Source organism: Onthophagus taurus, chromosome 7 (genome assembly GCF_036711975.1).
Source record: "Onthophagus taurus isolate NC chromosome 7, IU_Otau_3.0, whole genome shotgun sequence".
In the NCBI taxonomy this organism is placed as follows: Eukaryota; Metazoa; Arthropoda; class Insecta; order Coleoptera; family Scarabaeidae; genus Onthophagus; species Onthophagus taurus.
Genome location: NC_091972.1, coordinates 18,072,539 through 18,091,026, shown reverse-complemented (window position 1 = coordinate 18,091,026; position 18,488 = coordinate 18,072,539). Strand labels below are relative to the sequence as shown.

The following is an 18,488-nucleotide window of genomic DNA, read 5'->3' as shown; positions in this document are numbered from 1 at the left end:
TGTTATTAAACTGTACATAAAACAATTTTAATTTGTTCTTCCGGGACGTTCTAAAAATTGTTGTATAGAAGAGATGATGTTTAAAAGCTATTGGTCTATAGAAAATGATCTGTAGAAAGAGACTAGGTGTAGTAAAAATAGAGTTGCTGGATAAAGACCTTGCAAAAAGAAGAGAGACTGGAATAAATTTGTACTGGAAGAAAAAAATTGGGAACAAATGGCTGAGACTAAGTAAAAATAAGGGACACTAAATGAAGACTAGTAATAGAAGAAGGGACTGGGCAGAAATAATAGATACTGGAAAAAGGCTTGGCAGAAAGAAGGGTACTGGAAAAAACTTGTAATGCAACAAAAAGACTGGTAACAAAAATCAAAGAATAAGTAGAAAGAAGAAATTCTATTCTGGAAAAGACTTGACAAAATGAAGAACAACTGGAAGATGACTTGATTGAAAGAATGGAGACTAAAAAAAACTTGTAATGGAAGAAAAAGATTAGGAATGAAAGACAAAGACTAACCAGAAAAAAGGGATAATGTAAAGAATCTTCTCAGAAAAAAAGGGACACTAGGTAGAGGCTAGTAGTGGAAGAACAGATACTGGAAAAAGACTTGGCGGAAGAAAGCTGGAGAAAGACTTGACAGAAAGATGTGATAAAAGAAATGGAGATTGGAAAGAAACTTGTAATTTATTTATTTATTTACTACATACAGTTGAGCACGGAAAGGAGACGAATCCAAGGCATCGTGTCTCAAAAATAACAACAACAAAGAAAAGGAAAAATACATCAAAATATATAGAATTCTCAACTTGGGAGAGTTCTGGAAGACATTCGTACGAGAAGTAGGCATATAAAATAAATAATTAAGCCGAAAACGTCGGGGAGGAACACAAAAATTAACGACCTCAAGAAGGCTAAGAGAATCAATACTACCATTAATGATTTTATGGAATGTAAAAGCATCTCCACATGAATGGCGCTGACGGAGCGATAAGAAGTTGAAGGGGCTAATACTTAATCAATGTAAGCGATGTTGCTTTTAAAACATAGATACTTTAGAAATTTCTTTTGAATCCTTTGAATTCTGGTAATATATATTTGATGTTGGGGATTCCAAACGGAGCTGCAAAGCTTAAAACGCTATGCACATACGCAAAATACCTCAATAATCTTGTAGCATAAATTTTTGTAAAATTTTGCGTGACTCTTATAACGAAGACAAGCATGTGCCAAGCCTTAACAACATCAAATGTGACACCTAAGTCCCTGACTTGAGTCACCTACAATCGTATCTAATTATACCTGCCTTCTTTGTAAAAGAAATAACATTACAGTTTTCAGGGTTTAGTATGAAGAAATTTTAGCTGCAATAAATACGTAGCGCATCAATGTCGCGTTATAGCCTCGAGCAAATGGAAGAAAAAGATTGGAAACAACAGACAGAGACCAGGTTCTGCCTGGAGTCAAAAAAGAGACATTGGGTAGAGACTGGGTAAAAGACTTGTCGGAAAAAAGAGATACTAAAAAAAGAGTTGGCAGGAAAAAGGGACACTGAAAAAACTTGTAATGTAAGAAACACAATGGGAAGAGAAGATAAAGAATAAGCAAAAAGAAGAATTATACGAAAATTATAAAATTCTCCAAGGGCGGGAGGAAGTAAAAGAATTTACGTACTGGGTTTTATCTTTCCAGCGGATAATGGAGCGCGAGGTCATATTAGGCAAAGAGTTGGAAAAACAAGTAGATTATTAGGACAGATACGGAGCTGGAGAAACGAATATTTGGAAAAAAAATTTACAGGCGGAAAATGATGTGATTTGATGGATTCGTGAGGAGTGTGACAATGTAAGAGGCGGAAATATGGGGGTGGAAGGAACACAAGATGGTGGTGGAGATCCAGGAGGGATATTGGAAGTGGGTCCTGGAGTTGAGCAGGGAGTTTCCGAGATATATTGTGAGATAGAAGTTCAAGCTGGAAAAAATGAGGGTGGAAGCAGACAGAAGGGCGATAAAGTACCAGGATGTACTGGAGCAAAGATGTTGGGAGAGTTTGGGAGGTTAAGACTGGAATAGAGGAGTATGGACACACGAAAGAAGGGAATATTATACTGACTAGAGTACTCAACAGAGGAAGTACAAAGAAGGAAGAGGGAAGAGTTAATACTATGGAAGGAGTTGGAGAGTAGAGATGGAGATGTGGAAAAGCAGGAAAGGAGATACATATGCGGAGGTGTGACGACTTGTGAGAGGGGGTATAGAGTGGGAGCTCGTGCTAGGTAGAGCGGGAGAGGGAAGAGAGCGGATGGCGGAAGTGACGATGTAGAGGAGGAGGAGGAAAGTGAAGGAGGTAAGTGAAATTGCGTTTTATGTTTTAAGTTTTAGTTATTGCAGCTATTGTATGCGGAAAGAACAATAAACGATATTATATACAGGGTGTTAAAAAACGAATGTAAAATATTTAAAGAGATAACAGTATAGACCAAAATAAACAATAAAGTCTTAATAAACATGGGTCCGCAAATGACCGGTTTTCGGAGATATTGTTTTCTTATCATAAGTGGCGTATCATTGTGAAATAACAATATTGTGAAATAAACATTGACTGTATTAGTGCATAAGTTTTCGTTTGCTATGGTTGTTTACTCTAACCCAAAATTAACTGACATGCATTTCATGTATGGTCGTAGTAATGAAATTGCCATCGAAGCGCGACGATTTTATGCTGAAGCTTATCAAAATCGCCAGGTTCCTGCGCATCGTATTTTTGTAAGAATTCACCAAGGATTGCGTGATACCGGTTCGTTAAGCAGAGGATGCTCTTTCTCCTAGAAGAAATTCTGGCACGGAAAGAGCGTAATCCGGAGACGAGTGTGCGAAAAATATCAGCCTAGGTAGGAATTAGTGCTCCTCGTGAAACAAATTTAAAAGGACATTGTAGGCGACAGGTTTATCGATTAACTGATTAACAGGCGCTGCTTATTTAAATTTCCTGCAGAACACAATGATTAATCTTTTTGACCACGTAGACCAAAGGCAACAAATATGGTTCCATGCATCATGGTGCTCCATCTCATTTCTCGATTGCGGTTAGAGAACATTTAAATGAAACTTTGCCACGTAGAAGGATAGGAAGAGGCGAACTTCTAAACTTCGTTTTCTGGGGATATTTGAAAACATTAGTCTATGGTACTACTGTGAATACCCTCGAAGAGCTGCAGCCAAGAATTAATCAACAATGTGAACAAATTGGAGCCAATGAGGAGATTTTAGAAAGAGTTCGATTATCCTTCAGACGAACATATCGTGCCTGTTTGGATATGGAACTTCTTTTATTTGTTTGTACATAATAAATAAATAATAAATAATTTTTTTCAAAAATGGTATTAATTTTCAATCCTTCCATTCCTCCGAAACCGTTTATTTGCGGACCCATGTTTATTAAGACTTTTTTGTTTGTTTTGGTCCATACTATTACCTCTTTAAATATTTTACATTCTTTTTTTGACACCCTGTATACTGAAGAAAGACTTGACAGTAAAAATAACGATTGGAAAAAGACTTGATAAAAAGAAGGGACACTGGAAAGAAACTTGTAATGGAAGAATAAGGTTGCACACCAAAGACAGATACTAAACAAAATGAAGGAATACTTGTAAAGGATCCATAATAGAAGAAAGAGGCTAGCCAGAAAGAAGAGATACTGGAAAGAGATTTAGCAGAAAGAAGGAAAGGATAGGAACCCTGGAGAAAGAGATTTTGAAAACAAGAAAGAAACCTGAAAAAGACTAGTAATAGAAGAAAAGGACTGGTTGTGGAAGGATGGGGCTAATAATAGAAGAGTAAACTAAAATGAGAATAAACGGTATTATATTATATACATATAGCTCGCAAGGATTAAACATTTCCATGTTTCAGGACCTTTAAAGACCGATTAGCTGTAATGGGTGGTATGAATCCAGCTGGTACTGTAAGTTACAGAATCTTTTAATTTATCGTTTCCAAAATCTAAAACATCAAAAAAAAAAAAATGTAAACTTTGCTTTCCAGTGTTTTGGAAACGAAATTTTAAGTTTGGATGACTGCTTTCATTTTTGAAATCTTGCCCTCTCCATCATTGAGATTATTGAGAATATAAACAACTTCAGACACTGAACAGAAACTGGAGAATATAGAGATTAATCAGAAATGGAAGTCTGGTAATAAGAGAATAACACTGAAAACTGATCGTAAAGGCAAGAATTGTAGTAGGCAGAGAAGAAACGGAAAAGTCAGTTATGAGTGTCCATAAAAAAGAAACATCCTAACCACAGACTATAAAGATAGTACGTGGAAACATATTTTTTTAGTTACGACAGTGACAAGAGGAGAAAAAATAGACAACGCTATCTTTGAAATGAAAATATTGAATATATAATGGGCATGAGCGGAATAAGATGACCTGAAGCAGGAGGCATTGATAAAGAATAGCGCATAGTGTTTTACTTGGAGTCATCAGATTCAAAATTATAACCTCGGCAGAATTGTTTCGATAATTTTCTCTTTTTTTATTTACTGTCTGACCGGTTTCGGCTTACGCCATCATCAGAGACATTAGTAATACAACATTAGATTTTAATATGTTTTCTAATGTTACTAAAATCAACATGGTCAACATGGATCAAACTCCCTCATTTAATTAGAACTATTTCGAGCTGCTAACGACAAATGATAATTGCCAACTTTCGAATCGGATAGCCACCACAAGAAGAAGAAGATACAGTTATAGATGATGTACGTATCCAGCGTTGCCAACCTATGTTGGCCAAATGTCGGTAAATTAATTGCAAAAATCGGTAGGTATCAGAAAAAATCAGTACCTAGGTATCAGAAAAATTCGGTAGCTTTCACCCTTTTTTTTTGGTGTGATCAGACATTGATCCGTTGCCATTCTGGATGAAATTGCTGTGAGTTGAGTCTCTTGCGTATGAAAATTATATGATTCTGGTAATGGCATTACGTCTTCCAAGGACGTAACGGTTGGATAGTTTTCATAGTCACTGAAATCAGAAGGTGGGTCTTCTTCTCTTGTAATAGCACACACTAAAGACTGTGTCTAGTCAGTCTTATGGGATATAGCTAAAGGAGCAAAAGTCTTATCAGGAATAACCTGAGGGTCCAACGAATACATCCCAGTAACCTTGAAGCCACTGTATGTAATTTTTTCATCCCAAAATGTTTCAAATGCTTTGAAGAATGCTTTATCTATGGATTACAAGTCATGGGTTGTATTCTTTGGAAGGCAATATAACGTGATATTTATCAGCAGCATTTGCGATGTTTACATCCTGATGAGATGAGGCTCCATCAAATACTAGTACCATTTCTTCGGCTACTCTGATGAAAATAGACGTGGACATATATTTCACATATTGTGGCTTCAAACGCTGTCCTTTGTAGGTAACTATAGGTGGAATACAGTACAAATAGCATTGGCACATTGACTCCTTTTGCATCAGTCTTTGCTAGAACAACTTTCTGATGATGAGCTGTGAGGCTGCACCCTTCCTCATCAATGTTATACATTCTCCTTTAATACGTTTCTTACTTTTGTGGAATAATCAGTAACTACGAATTTGTTTAATTTCATTCTGATCGAAATAAATATTTCATGAAAATCGGTAGATTAAGATGTATGTATATCGGTATAGTCTTCTATATCTGTAGATCTACCAATAAATCGATATTGTTGGCAACACTGCGTAACCATAAAATAAAACGGATTTTATATGAGATTATTATCTCTTCAGTCTTTAATGTATCCATTTCTTGCTCCGTCCATCAGTTAAGGAGGACTCTAACTACCACTCTCACTTCATTAGGGTTTCATCATCCTAATTGGCACTCCTCATATATAAATGTGTATTAATATATTTGCTACCTCGTGACCACACCTTGCAACTCCACCATTGATTATTAAATCTTAGAAGATTGGAAAGAAACTGAAAAGTAAATGGGATAAATTATTTTATGGGTTGTGATATAAATGATATTGATTATATTTAATGTTAAGACAAAGTAAAAAAAAAAACAATTTGGAATTCCTTGGAGATACCAAGACATGGTTGAGTGGAAAAGTGGAACGCGGCAGGGGAATTCAGTTAAAAAGTTTGTTCACCTTTTTTTTTGGAAAAAGTACAGGTTTACGATACCCAAACTTACCTGGGGAGAGTAGGGAATGAAACCTCTACTCGGAGGACGGGAGAAGGCAATTTAAATTTTGTCGTGTATAGAAATACGATTTTAAGGCTTTCAAGCCTTTCCGAAACTGGTGGAGTTTAAAAGGCAACCGCATCCGCAAATAAAGTGTTTTAAAAGTTTCCTTTCAATTCTTTTTTTCCTTCTTTACCAATGCAGCTGTACCAGCAACAATATAATTAAAGATACTTGAGTATTTCCGAAACAAAATTCTCCCTCATTTTAACTTCAAACTCTTTTCAGAAATAAATCTGACTCCATTTATTTTAGAAAAGCAATTAAATAATATTGTATTATTTTTACAAAAATAATATTATCACTGTTATATGGAGTGACAAATGTTTTCATCAATTCCAAGCTGCAAATCACTGGAAACAAAGTGAGAAGTCGTTCAATTAATCTTATAAACTCATGCTTCGGGTTTAATCAATACCATCGAGCAATAAATCTCCTTCAACTTGATATCACCACGTCCGAAACAAAGTGGACATCATCCGAAAACGAATAACCCCATTTTTCAAATCGAAAAAAAAGGGATTTTGTTCGAAAAAGCGTAAAGTTGGAATTTAAATAAAAATGTTTTTTAAGATTTTAATCCGAATCAGATTTTTTTATTCTAAAGTACTTTCAAATCGATTATCGATTTAATAATTCGTTCATTAAATCTCACACGGGTATTTACCGCTCCCCTATTAATTAATTAACAAACATTTCAAATATTTCCATTTGGAGGCGGAAATTATTGAACCGAATTGCAGTATGAACTTATTTATAAACTTGCTTGTTATATTGCGTGTATAATATCACTATTTTATTGAATATTTCATGGCATTATTCGAAATCGATACATTTTATTCTTAGATATTGTAAAAACAACTTGGCGATTTTGATTTCATAAATAAGATTTTTATCTTACCCGACGGTAACATCGAAGATATTGCTGCCGACGGAGGAAGAAACTGCCATGTCGCCAAATCCTTTTCTAGCGACGATGACGGACGTTATGAGGTCCGGTATCGATGTACCAGCCGCTAAGAAGGTGAGACCCATCACCTCCGGAGGAATGCTTACTGTTTCGCCGACCATGTTCGCCCACCACACCATCAGGTACGAATATGCAGCAATCCATAGGATGCTTCCGAGAAATGTGATGGGGAAGAATTTCTTACCTATAAATATAAAAATTAACAAAAATAAACAAGCTGTATTAAATTAACAATAACGTACTAAGAAAACAAAATGAAATTTAATAACGGAAACAACATATAAAGAAATAGTTTTAATCTTCTTTAAATGGAACTTGTGCATCCCAAAGATAAGTTGCTCCAGGAGTTGGACTGTTTCTATCGCCATCACATTTACTCACTAAAATTGTCTTTCCTTCTTCATAAATAACTTCGACTTGTTTGAATTTCTCCCGAGCATTTCTCTCATAATAATAATTATGGTGCAATTTTTGTTTACCCTCATCTTCGCTCGATATATCTTGCTTCATATTCTTTTTAATATCGAAGCGGTTTGAGATATGGAAATATCTTAATTTGTTAATAAAATTATTATTAATCGATACATAAAATTTGGGATTAAACATTTTAACCTATCAAATTTTAATGATGTCAATTTGAAGCATTTGATTGTCTTAACTCATAAGGTTAGTTTTTAGTAAAAATAAATCTATGAATTCTTGATTTAAATGTTATTAATAAACTTCATTTGTACTTCCATCGGCCCAATTTGAAACTGCAGGGGGCGATCCTCCGGAAGTAGACCTCAACTTCGTTATTTTAAATGGAATGCTATAGTTTTTATTACACATTTTAATTGTATGCGAAAAAATATGTTGACTTCGATAAAAGTTACTGGTACCTAGCATTTTTCGTTTTCGAGTTACAAGTTGGTAAGATTACTTTTCAGATGATATCAAGTAGATTGCCATTTGTTGTATCAGAGTATCTTATACAGGCTGGTCAAAATTGAATTGTCGTTTCTCCATATTCACTGGCAAGAAGGCTGAAAATTTTATATGGTACGTATTTTTTTAACCTACCAGTGAGAGAAATAAATTTTTTATGCCTAATTAAAACTAAAACAAATAATTCCAAATAATTTTCGATACCCTGAATCCGAATCTGACGTCAGAATTGCTTCATCACCTAAGATTTTCAAGATATCTTACCTAAAATATGCGAAAAACACGATTTTTCAACACATTCAAGGCTGAATTTACATCAAAAGATAATTTTTCTCCACATAAGTCATTGTGCCATTTAAAACTATTTCTCTGCCCTCTTAAAATCTTATGTTATTCATTTAAATATTTTTCTTGATCTCTGAGAAATTGTCTCCTAAAACTAAGAAATTCATCATATTTGAAATAACATCTTTTTATTTTCCAGTTTTATTTACAAGTTTTAAAATGTTTTATTAACACTTCAAAGCAATACAAAATATTAATAAATAACAAATAACAACAAACGTATGGTCTAAAACGAAATTAATGATAAAGAACCTGAAGTGGCCTGCCCTTACCCTATAAATATCGTTTACAGAGATTGTTAAAAAAAGGTTTCTGCAATTAATGTAGTTGGAAAAACGCATTAAAACGCAATGAATTCAAAACATTGTAAATACAAAAAAGTACAAATGACTGATCGGATCATACGATTTCGATAAAATTCCATATATTATGGTATTTTTTCTCATTTTACAGACGTATAAAAAAGTCAATTCAATATATCGTAATTTTTTGTCATTTATTAGATGTATACGAAAGTAGTTAGGCTATACATATCAAAAATGTAAGTTTAGATGAAACGTTTGAAAATGTCTTCAGGTAAAGTGCCATTTCCGGTTGGTAGATTTGGTCTAAAAGTTGTTTACGAGCTTTCGATTTTGGTTTAATAGCTATATACCAAATGTCATTACGGTAACTGATTGCGTTTTTAAGTTATCGTGTTTACACACATACATACATACATACGTACATAAATACGCACAGACATTTTCTGGAAATCGTCAATATGGACACAGGGGACCTCAAAACGTTTTTCTCAATGTTTTTATATTATGGATCCCGATGGTTGCCCAAGAAATTTTGTACAACTTCTTTGTTACTTAACCAAGCATTTTTTTCGTTATCTGTCATTGTTCTTATAAAATCGTCAGCTTTCATTAAGTTTCTTATATCAGGCCCCACGAAGATACCTTCCTTAACTTTAGCATGACTTAAATTTGGAAATGCAGACTTAAGATATTTAAAACAGTTTCCATCAGTATTTAAGGCTTTTACGAATTGTTTCATCAAGCCTAATTTGATGTGGAGTGGAGGTAATAAAATACGCTTTGTGTCAACAAGACTCTTGTAAACAACATTGTTGGAACCAACTTTCCAATCAAATCTTTCAGGCCACTTTTTTTTAATCCAATGTTGTTCTCGGGCGCGACTGTCCCAAATGCAGAGAAAGCAAGGATTTTTTGTATTTCCTGATTGTAAACCAACCAAAATATTGATCATTTTAAAGTCACCACATATAAACCAGTTATGAATGTTGTAGTTGATTTTTTCGAGTACAAATTGAAGGTCTTCATATGACTCTTTTCGCCTGGTGGAATGACCAATAGGGATTGCTGCGTATTTATTGCCGTTATGGAGCAACACTGCTTTAAGGCTTTCTTTAGAGGAATCTATAAAGAGCCGCCAGTCATCGGACTTATACACACCTACTTGATATGTATTGATAAGTCCTTCTATATCATTACAATAAACTAAGGAATTTTCACTAGAAAAATATTTCAGAAATTCCTCATCTCTTTCTGTACGCTGTAATTTAAGTTCCGGGTAACAACATGTTCCTCTCTCTAAGTCTGGAATCTTGATCAAAAAGTTCAGGGTCTTTGGCACTAACAGAATCCTCATAATCACTGCTCTTTTCACGTTCAACAGAACTCATTTCTTCCAAACGACATTCATTTTTATTAGGTGGTACTTTGTCTAATCTCGCTATTTTTCCTTTCTTGGCTGGTGTTATGCTTTGTACGTTAGAATATAATATGTTTCCTTTATTATTTTTATTATAACCTGTTATATCACAGGCACAGAAGTAACAGTCTTTATTGTGATCATTCCTTTATCAACAACAAGTAACAACTGCAGACAAAACCAACAATCAAAATCATTTAATAGCAATTAGCAGCAAATAACAGTATTAACCACGTAAGTGACATTTCGCGTTATAACAAAATCAATTGTTTTTTAAAAACCAAGCCAACTTTGAGGACAAATTTTAGAAAAATGTCGGTCGTGTAGTGGCAGGCCAACTGGATACGGTATATTTTATTTTTTTACGCAAAAACTGTAAATCTTGTGTAACAAGGTGAAAAAGAAAAAAGTCACTAAAGAATATGCCTTCCGACTATATTTTTTATATCAATATTCCATCGTTTCAAAAATTTTATCTAGAAAATCCAATATGGTTGTGATTTTCATCTTATATATTATTTTTTTTTAACATATTTTGGCTAAGATATTTTGAAAACCTTACGTGACGAAGCATTTTTGAGGATAAATTTGGATTTAGAACGTGAAAAACCTTCGGGATAGTATAGTCTACTTGTTGGTTTAGAAAACATTTAAATTTTTGTCGGCCTGTGTTATCAATGAAAGTTAATCGTAAAAATAAATTAAACGAAAAACTGTCAAAATATCATGTCCTAATAAAAATATAACCGGTTTCTGGCATTTCCCGGCAAATTCTCTTTCTGGTGAGCTAATCAAATATGGGACTTACCATTTAACATATTCACTTACTTGCCATTAAATGCGGAAAAAAGTTAATTCACTTTTTGACCATCCTGTACAAGATACTGTGATACAGCAAATGACAATCTATTTTACAGCATTTGAAGAGTAATCGTGGAAATTTACAGCTTTTTTGAACGAACGTTTGCTGAGATATGGAGTTTTAAAGAGAATGGTGAAAATTGCTAAGAAAAATTTAAAATCAAAATAACTCGAAAACGAAAAGCGCTAGGTACTAATAACTTTTATCAAACTCAACTTATTTTTGCGTATATAATTAAAAGGTGCAATAAAAACTATAGCATTCCATTTAAAATAACAAAGTTGTGGTTTACTTCCGGGGTACCGGAAGTGGCCACCATCTTGAAAATACTTTAGATCGAAAGGTCGATATGAACCTCCCACACAAACTAAATTTCAGAAATGTAGATGCAATGGAACAGAAATAAAACGGGTGTTGCTGACTTTTTGGTGGACACTGTATAAATGTGGAGAATAGATGAAGAGCATTTCTGTAAAGTTGAAACTTTTTAAGGTTATAAAATAAGATGTAAATAAAATTCGTTTTTGCCCTTTAAATGGATATTTTATTTTTATTTCTCTACCGGTTTCGCCACATAATTATAGCATCATCAGGAGAATACATCAATGGTTACAAAAGCATCCTATAATAGAAGTTACTGGGCATTTCTTTATGTATTTTCACCCTTAAATTACACTGAGAATCTTATAAAATTGCGATTAGAGAGGATTAAATTTTATGAAACGTTATTGCGTCATGCACCTTGCCGCTAAAGTTGCTAAAAATAAAACATCCATTTAAAGTGCAAAAACGAATTTTATTTACATCAAATATAAAATAGAAAGAAAATCATTAAATAATAAAATATATATTATATATATAAAATAAGAATTGAGATTAGATTATGCCAAATTATAAGCTTCCAGGATGATCTCTCTGAGTTTTAAATGAAATAAAGAGGTGATCCCGGAAGCTTATAATTTGGCATAACCTAACCTCAAATATTCCTTTATAACCTTGAAAAGTTTCATTTCGTAATTCCGATCAGTTTTGGAGAAAACGTTTTATATTTGTAAACTCATCTACAAACGACAAATTAAGTAAGCAATTTTTAAAGTTTATATGAAATAAAGTGATCATCTTGGATGCTTATAATTTGGTATAACCTGACCTCAATCGTTCCTTTATAACCTTGAAAAGTCCCATTTCTTAATTTCTATCAGTTTCTGAGAAAACATCATTTATCTTCAATCCCTTTTTCAAGAAACGTCAACTTAAATCAGCAATTTTTAAAGGTTTATATGAAATAAAGAGGTGATCCCGGAAACTTATAATTTGGTATAACCTAACCTCAAACGTTCCTTTATAACCTTGAAAAGTTTCATTTCGTAATTCCGATCAGTTTTGGAGAAAACGCTTTATATTTGTAAACTCATCTTCTGCAAACGACAAATGAAGTAAGCAATTTTTAAAACTTTATATGAAATAAAGTGATAATCTTGGAAGCTTATAATTTGGTATAACCTAACCTGAAACGTTCTTTTATAACCTTGAAGAGACTCATTTCTTAATTTCTGTCAGTTTCGGAGAAAACATTATTTATCTTCAATCCCTTTTTCAATAAAGGTTAAATTAAATCAGCAATTTTTAAAGTTTTATATGAAATAAAGAGGTGATCCCGGAAACTTATAATTTGGTATAACCTAACCTCCAACATTCCTTTATAACCTTGAAAAGTTTCATTTCGTAATTCCGATCAGTTTTGGAGAAAACGTTTTATATTTGTAAACTCATCTTCTACAAACAACAAATTAAGTAACCAATTTTTAAAACTTTATATGAAATAAAGTGATCATCTTGGATGCTTATAATTTGGTATAAGCTAACCTCAAACGTTCTTTTATAACCTTAAAAAGACTCATTTCTTAATTTCTATCAGTTTCGGAGAAAACATTATTTATCTTCAATCCCTTTTTCAATAAACGTCAACTTAAATCAGCGATATTTAAATTTGTATATGAAATAAAGAGGTGATTTCGAAAGCTTATAATTTGATATAACTTAACCTCAAACGTTCCTTTATAACCTTGAAAAGTTTCATTTCGTAATTCCGATCAGTTTTGGAGAAAACGTTTTATATTTGTAAACTCATTCTACAAGCGACAAATTAAGTAAGCAATTTTTAAAACTTTATATGAAATAAAGTAATCATCTTGGATGCTTATAATTTGGTATAACCTGACCTCAAACGTTCCTTTATAACCTTGAAAAGTCCCATTTCTTAATTTCTATCAGTTTCTGAGAAAACATTATTTATCTTCAATCCCTTTTTCAAGAAACGTCAACTTAAATCAGCAATTTTTAAAGTTTTATATGAAATAAAGAGGTGATCCCGGAAACTTATAATTTGGTATAACCTAACCTCAAACGTTCCTTTACAACCTTGAAAAGTTTCATTTCGTAATTCCGATCAGTTTTGGAGAAAACGTTTTATATTTGTAAACTCATCTTCTGCAAACGACAAATTAAGTAAGCAATTTTTAAAACTTTATATGAAATAAAGTGATCATGTTGGATGCTTATAATTTGGTATAACCTGACCTCAAACGTTCCTTTATAACCTTGAAAAGTTTCATTTCGTAATTCCGATCAGTTTTGGAGAAAACGTTTTATATTTGTAAACTCATCTTCAGCAAACGACAAATTAAGTAAGCAATTTTTAAAACTTTATATGAAATAAAGTGATTATCTTGGATGCTTATAATTTGGTATAACCTGACCTCAAACGTTCCTTTATAACCTTGAAAAGTCCCATTTCTTAATTTCTATCAGTTTCTGAGGAAACATTATTTATCTTCAATCCCTTTTTCAAGAAACGTCAACTTAAATCGGCAATTTTTAAAGTTTTATTTGAAATAAAGAGGTGATCCCGGAAACTTATAATTTGGTATAACCTAACCTCAAACGTTCCTTTATAACCTTGAAAAGTTTCATTTCGTAATTCCGATCAGTTTTGGAGAAAACGCTTTATATTTGTAAACTCATCTTCAGCAAACGACAAATTAAGTAAGCAATTTTTAAAACTTTATATGAAATAAAGTGATCATCTTGGATGCTTATAATTTGGTATAACCTGACCTCAAACGTTCCTTTATAACCTTGAAAAGTCCCATTTCTTAATTTCTATCAGTTTCTGAGAAAACATTATTTATCTTCAATCCCTTTTTGAAGAAACGTCAACTTAAATCAGCAATTTTTAAAGTTTTATATAAAATAAAGAGGTGATCCCGGAAACTTATAATTTGGTATAACCTAACCTCAAACGTTCGTTTATAACCTTGAAAAGTTTCATTTCGTAATTCCGATCAGTTTTGGAGAAAACGTTTTATATTTGTAAACTCATCTTCTACAAACGACAAAGTAAGTAAGGAATTTTTAAAACTTTATTTCATATAAAGTGATAATCTTGGAAGCTTATAATTTGGTATAACCTAACCTCAAACGTTCCTTTATAACCTTGAAAAGTCCCATTTCTTAATTTCTATCAGTTTCTGAGAACACATTATTTATCTTTAATCCCTTTTTCAAGAAACGTCAACTTAAATCAGCAATTTTTAAAGTTTTATATGAACTAAAGAGGTGATCCCGGAAACTTATAATTTGGTATAACCTAACCTCAAACGTTCCTTTATAACCTTGAAAAGTTTCATTTCGTAATTCCGATCAGTTTTGGAGAAAACGTTTTATATTTGTAAACTCATCTTCTGCAAACGACAGATTAAGTAAGCAATTTTTAAAACTTTATATGAAATAAAGTGATCATCTTGGATGCTTATAATTTGGTATAACCTGACCTCAAACGTTCCTTTATAACCTTTAAAAGTCCCATTTCTTAATTTCTATCAGTTTCTGAGAAAACATTATTTATCTTCAATCCCTTTTTCAATAAACGTCAACTTAAATCAGCGATTTTTAAAGTTTTATATGAAATAAAGAGGTGATCCCGGAAACTTATAATTTGGTGTAACCTAACCTCAAACGTTCCTTTATAACCTTGAAAAGTTTCATTTTGTAATTCCGACCAGTTTTGGAGAAAACGTTTTATATTTGTAAACCCATCTACAAACCTTCTTAACTAATTGACCAATTTTAGTCATCAACATCTCGATCAAAAGTATGATCTTCAATGAATGCGAAGGTGGAAATGCCCGATTTCAAAATTTAATAATAATAATAAGTTTATTGCTACATAGTTAATACAAGAGAAAAATAATATATATGTATACATAAATGAATAAGTAATGCATGATGACAAAAGATTAGTTTATCGCCAAAGGCGATGTCTTCCAAAAGACCCAACCAGCAACGTATGTAAAAAAAACAATATGGCTATATAAATAATTCAACATTTAAGCAAAAAGAAGAAAAAGAGCAAAGAGGAAAAACAATACAACGGGTACAGTTGATAGAGAGGAAGAGAAAGAAAAAGAGGAGAGAAGCAGGCGATATCAATAGTTAGATTCCGATAATTGTAATTATAATAGATAATCCCTTAAGCAGACCTTAAATGTCAGAAAACTACGAGTGTTGCGTATTTCCATGGGTAAACTATTCCAAAGCTTTATAGCCTGCACCGTGAAAGATCCATGATATCTCTCGGTGCGATGAATGGGGAATATGAGTAACGTATCAGACTGTGCTCTAATAGGCAGACCGCGAGACGACATGAATTGAAAGTTCGTGTACAAGTATCCTGGGGTCCGAGAAGAAAGTATCTTATACAGCGTTGTCAGTATACGGAATGATCTGCGCTTTTCGACAGTCAACATTTGAAGGTGATTACGATATTGCGTAACATGGTCGTACTTACCCAGGTCAAAAATAAAGCGTAGACAGTTGTTCTGCAATCTTTCTAATTTGTTACGGAGGGTAATTGGCAGGTCGGGATACACAGCATCAGCATAATCTACGTGGGGCAGTATTAATGAGTAACAGAGATTACGACGGACACCAAGGGGAAGAAAACAACCAAGTTTACGCAAAGAATGAAAACAAAAATAGACCTTCCTACAAACAGACTGAATCTGATACCGCCAAGACAGCGCTGAGTCCATTGTCACCCCCAAGTTTTTGACCGTATTGGTGAAATGTATAACATTGTCACCGAGTATCAGTTGCGTATCATTGGAAGAGTAAAATTTTGCAAGTAAAGGTTTTAAGCCGAATGCTATAGCTTGCGTCTTGGCAGTATTTAAACTCAGGCCAAAACATTTAGACCAGTGAAGTATCCTGGACAGATCATCATTGAGCCGCGCCATGGATACCGGGAGCTCATTCACAGTTGTTGATGTATAGATTTGAAGATCATCTGCATATAAATGATAGTTGCATGAAATGAATTTGGTAACACTGTTTATAAAAATTGAAAAGAGTAATGGACCCAATACACTTCCCTGAGGCACACCACTATGACTTTGAAACACAGAAGAAGAAGATGAAGTGTCACGCACACAAAAGGAACGTTGAGAAAGGTATGATCTAAACCAAGTAACGCACTCAGAGGCAAAGCCCATAGCAGACAGAGACGACACCAGTAAGCTATGATCCACAGCATCAAATGCTTTGCTGAAGTCCAGCAAAACTAACAAGGTTATTCGTCGATCGTCACAGCTACGCTTAATATCATCAGTAACCTTGATGAGTGCCGATGTGGTACTGTGGAACGGTCGGAAACCAGATTGATAGTCCGTAAGTAGCTTATGCTCATCAAGGTAATCCTGCACTTCATTGTACACCAAGCGTTCAAGATAATACGGAAAGTAACGATATTGGCCGAAAATCACTCAGTCGAGTAGGGCACTTAATCTTAGGAATGGGAACAACGCAGGCCCGTTTCCAAATTCGTCTAAGACTCTATGGAGAAATTAAAGATATGAAGCAATGGTGGAGTAATTACGTCCAAGATGGGAAGGAGTTGCCTAACACTAACATCGTCAGCACCGACACTTGTAGAGCGCGTTTTTGCAAGAGCGTCGCGAACCTGAGACTCCTCAAACATGGTGAAAGAAAACCGAGAATTGACGAGAGCAGAACCACTGATAGTGAGCAATGTTGACTTCTTGATTGACTCGTCGAGAGTAGTGGGCGAATTAGCAAAATAAGCACCTAAAGAATTACAATCAAAGCTATGGCAGGAAGGAGTTTCAATTACGCCAAGAGAACGCATGGTCTTCCAAAATGTTTTCGGTGTTGTATAAGATAACTTCTGATAAATGTAAGTTTTTTTGGCATTTCGGCAGCGGTGGTTACAGAGGTTCCGTAGAACGCGGTAGTTTTCTCTATTAATATTGGAAGCATTTCGGCGAAGAAGGTCCTTAGCCACGTTGCGCTTACGCATAAGGTCTCTGATCTCGTTATTGAGCCACGGAGCAATTTACTAATTTCCAGCGTACGGCTATTGCAATGACCCTGCGAATCTGACAGAAGTCTAGCCCCCAATATGAAAAAATTAATTTAAGCAAAATCGACTATAATTAGGAAACGGTTTGACCGATTTGAACAGTTTATATCTCAATCGATAACTTCGCCGGGCTGAATGCGGTTGTCGAAATGCCCGATTCGAAATATTTAAGGATTTTGATTAAAACACAAAAAACGAATTAATCAAACACATCAATTAACTCCTTAACTAATTGACCAATTTTAGTCATCAACATCTCGATCGAAAGTATAATCTACAATGAATGCGAAGGTGGAATTGCCCGATTTCAAAATTTACTAATTACCTGCGTACGGCTATTGAAATGACCCCGTGAATCTGCCGAAGTCTGGAAGTCTAGCCCCCAAACTTTTGATTGAGATATAAAACATTAAAATCCGTCAAACCATTCATTAATTATAGTCGATTTAGTTTAAATTAACTTTTTATATTGGGGAATAGACTTTCTTTTCCAGGAAGTATTAAACATTGAAATTCGATTAGTGCGTTTTATTTTAGTAAAATGACGTAAGTTTTATTTGAAATGTTTCGAGAAAACGAGTAATTTTTTATTGAAAGGTTGAGTTTTAAAACCAAAAAATGATTTAAAACCGCTTCGGCCCGTCGTCTTTACATTTTTTGTTTATTCACCTCCAGTATTCCTTCTTCCCACAATAAATTAAGGAGGGGATGTTTGGAAGTTGATTCGCCAATAACGCATTTTAGTTGATATGCGGGCATTTAAGGGTGATAAAGTAGTTTAGAAAAATAAAACTTATTACTTAAATTAAGTGATAAATGCGTGCTATATTTATGCTAGGTGATAGGTGATATTAGTGATGTGATATAGGACATCATGGGATTGCTATTTTATGGATGTTAAAAGGTATATTATACATTAATACTTTTTTTTTGTCACAATAAATTAATTTATCTTTTTTTTCCAGATGAGCTTCG

The 18,488-nt window shown here is 33.7% G+C and overlaps 1 protein-coding gene across 7 annotated transcripts in view; it reads right to left on the bottom strand.

Annotated features, from left to right (window-relative positions):
- Window positions 1-18,488, bottom strand: part of LOC111414946 (sodium/potassium/calcium exchanger Nckx30C-like) — a 154,290-nt gene that overhangs the window by 15,544 nt on the left and 120,258 nt on the right. For all 7 annotated transcript variants that reach the window (XR_011640967.1, XM_071197722.1, XM_071197718.1 and 4 more), the window contains one exon: window positions 7,150-7,402. Coding sequence is in view for 6 of the 7 variants with exons in the window: in XM_071197722.1 (XP_071053823.1) it covers window positions 7,150-7,402 (253 nt within the window). In the remaining variant the exon portion in view is untranslated. The remainder of the gene's footprint in view (window positions 1-7,149; window positions 7,403-18,488) is intronic.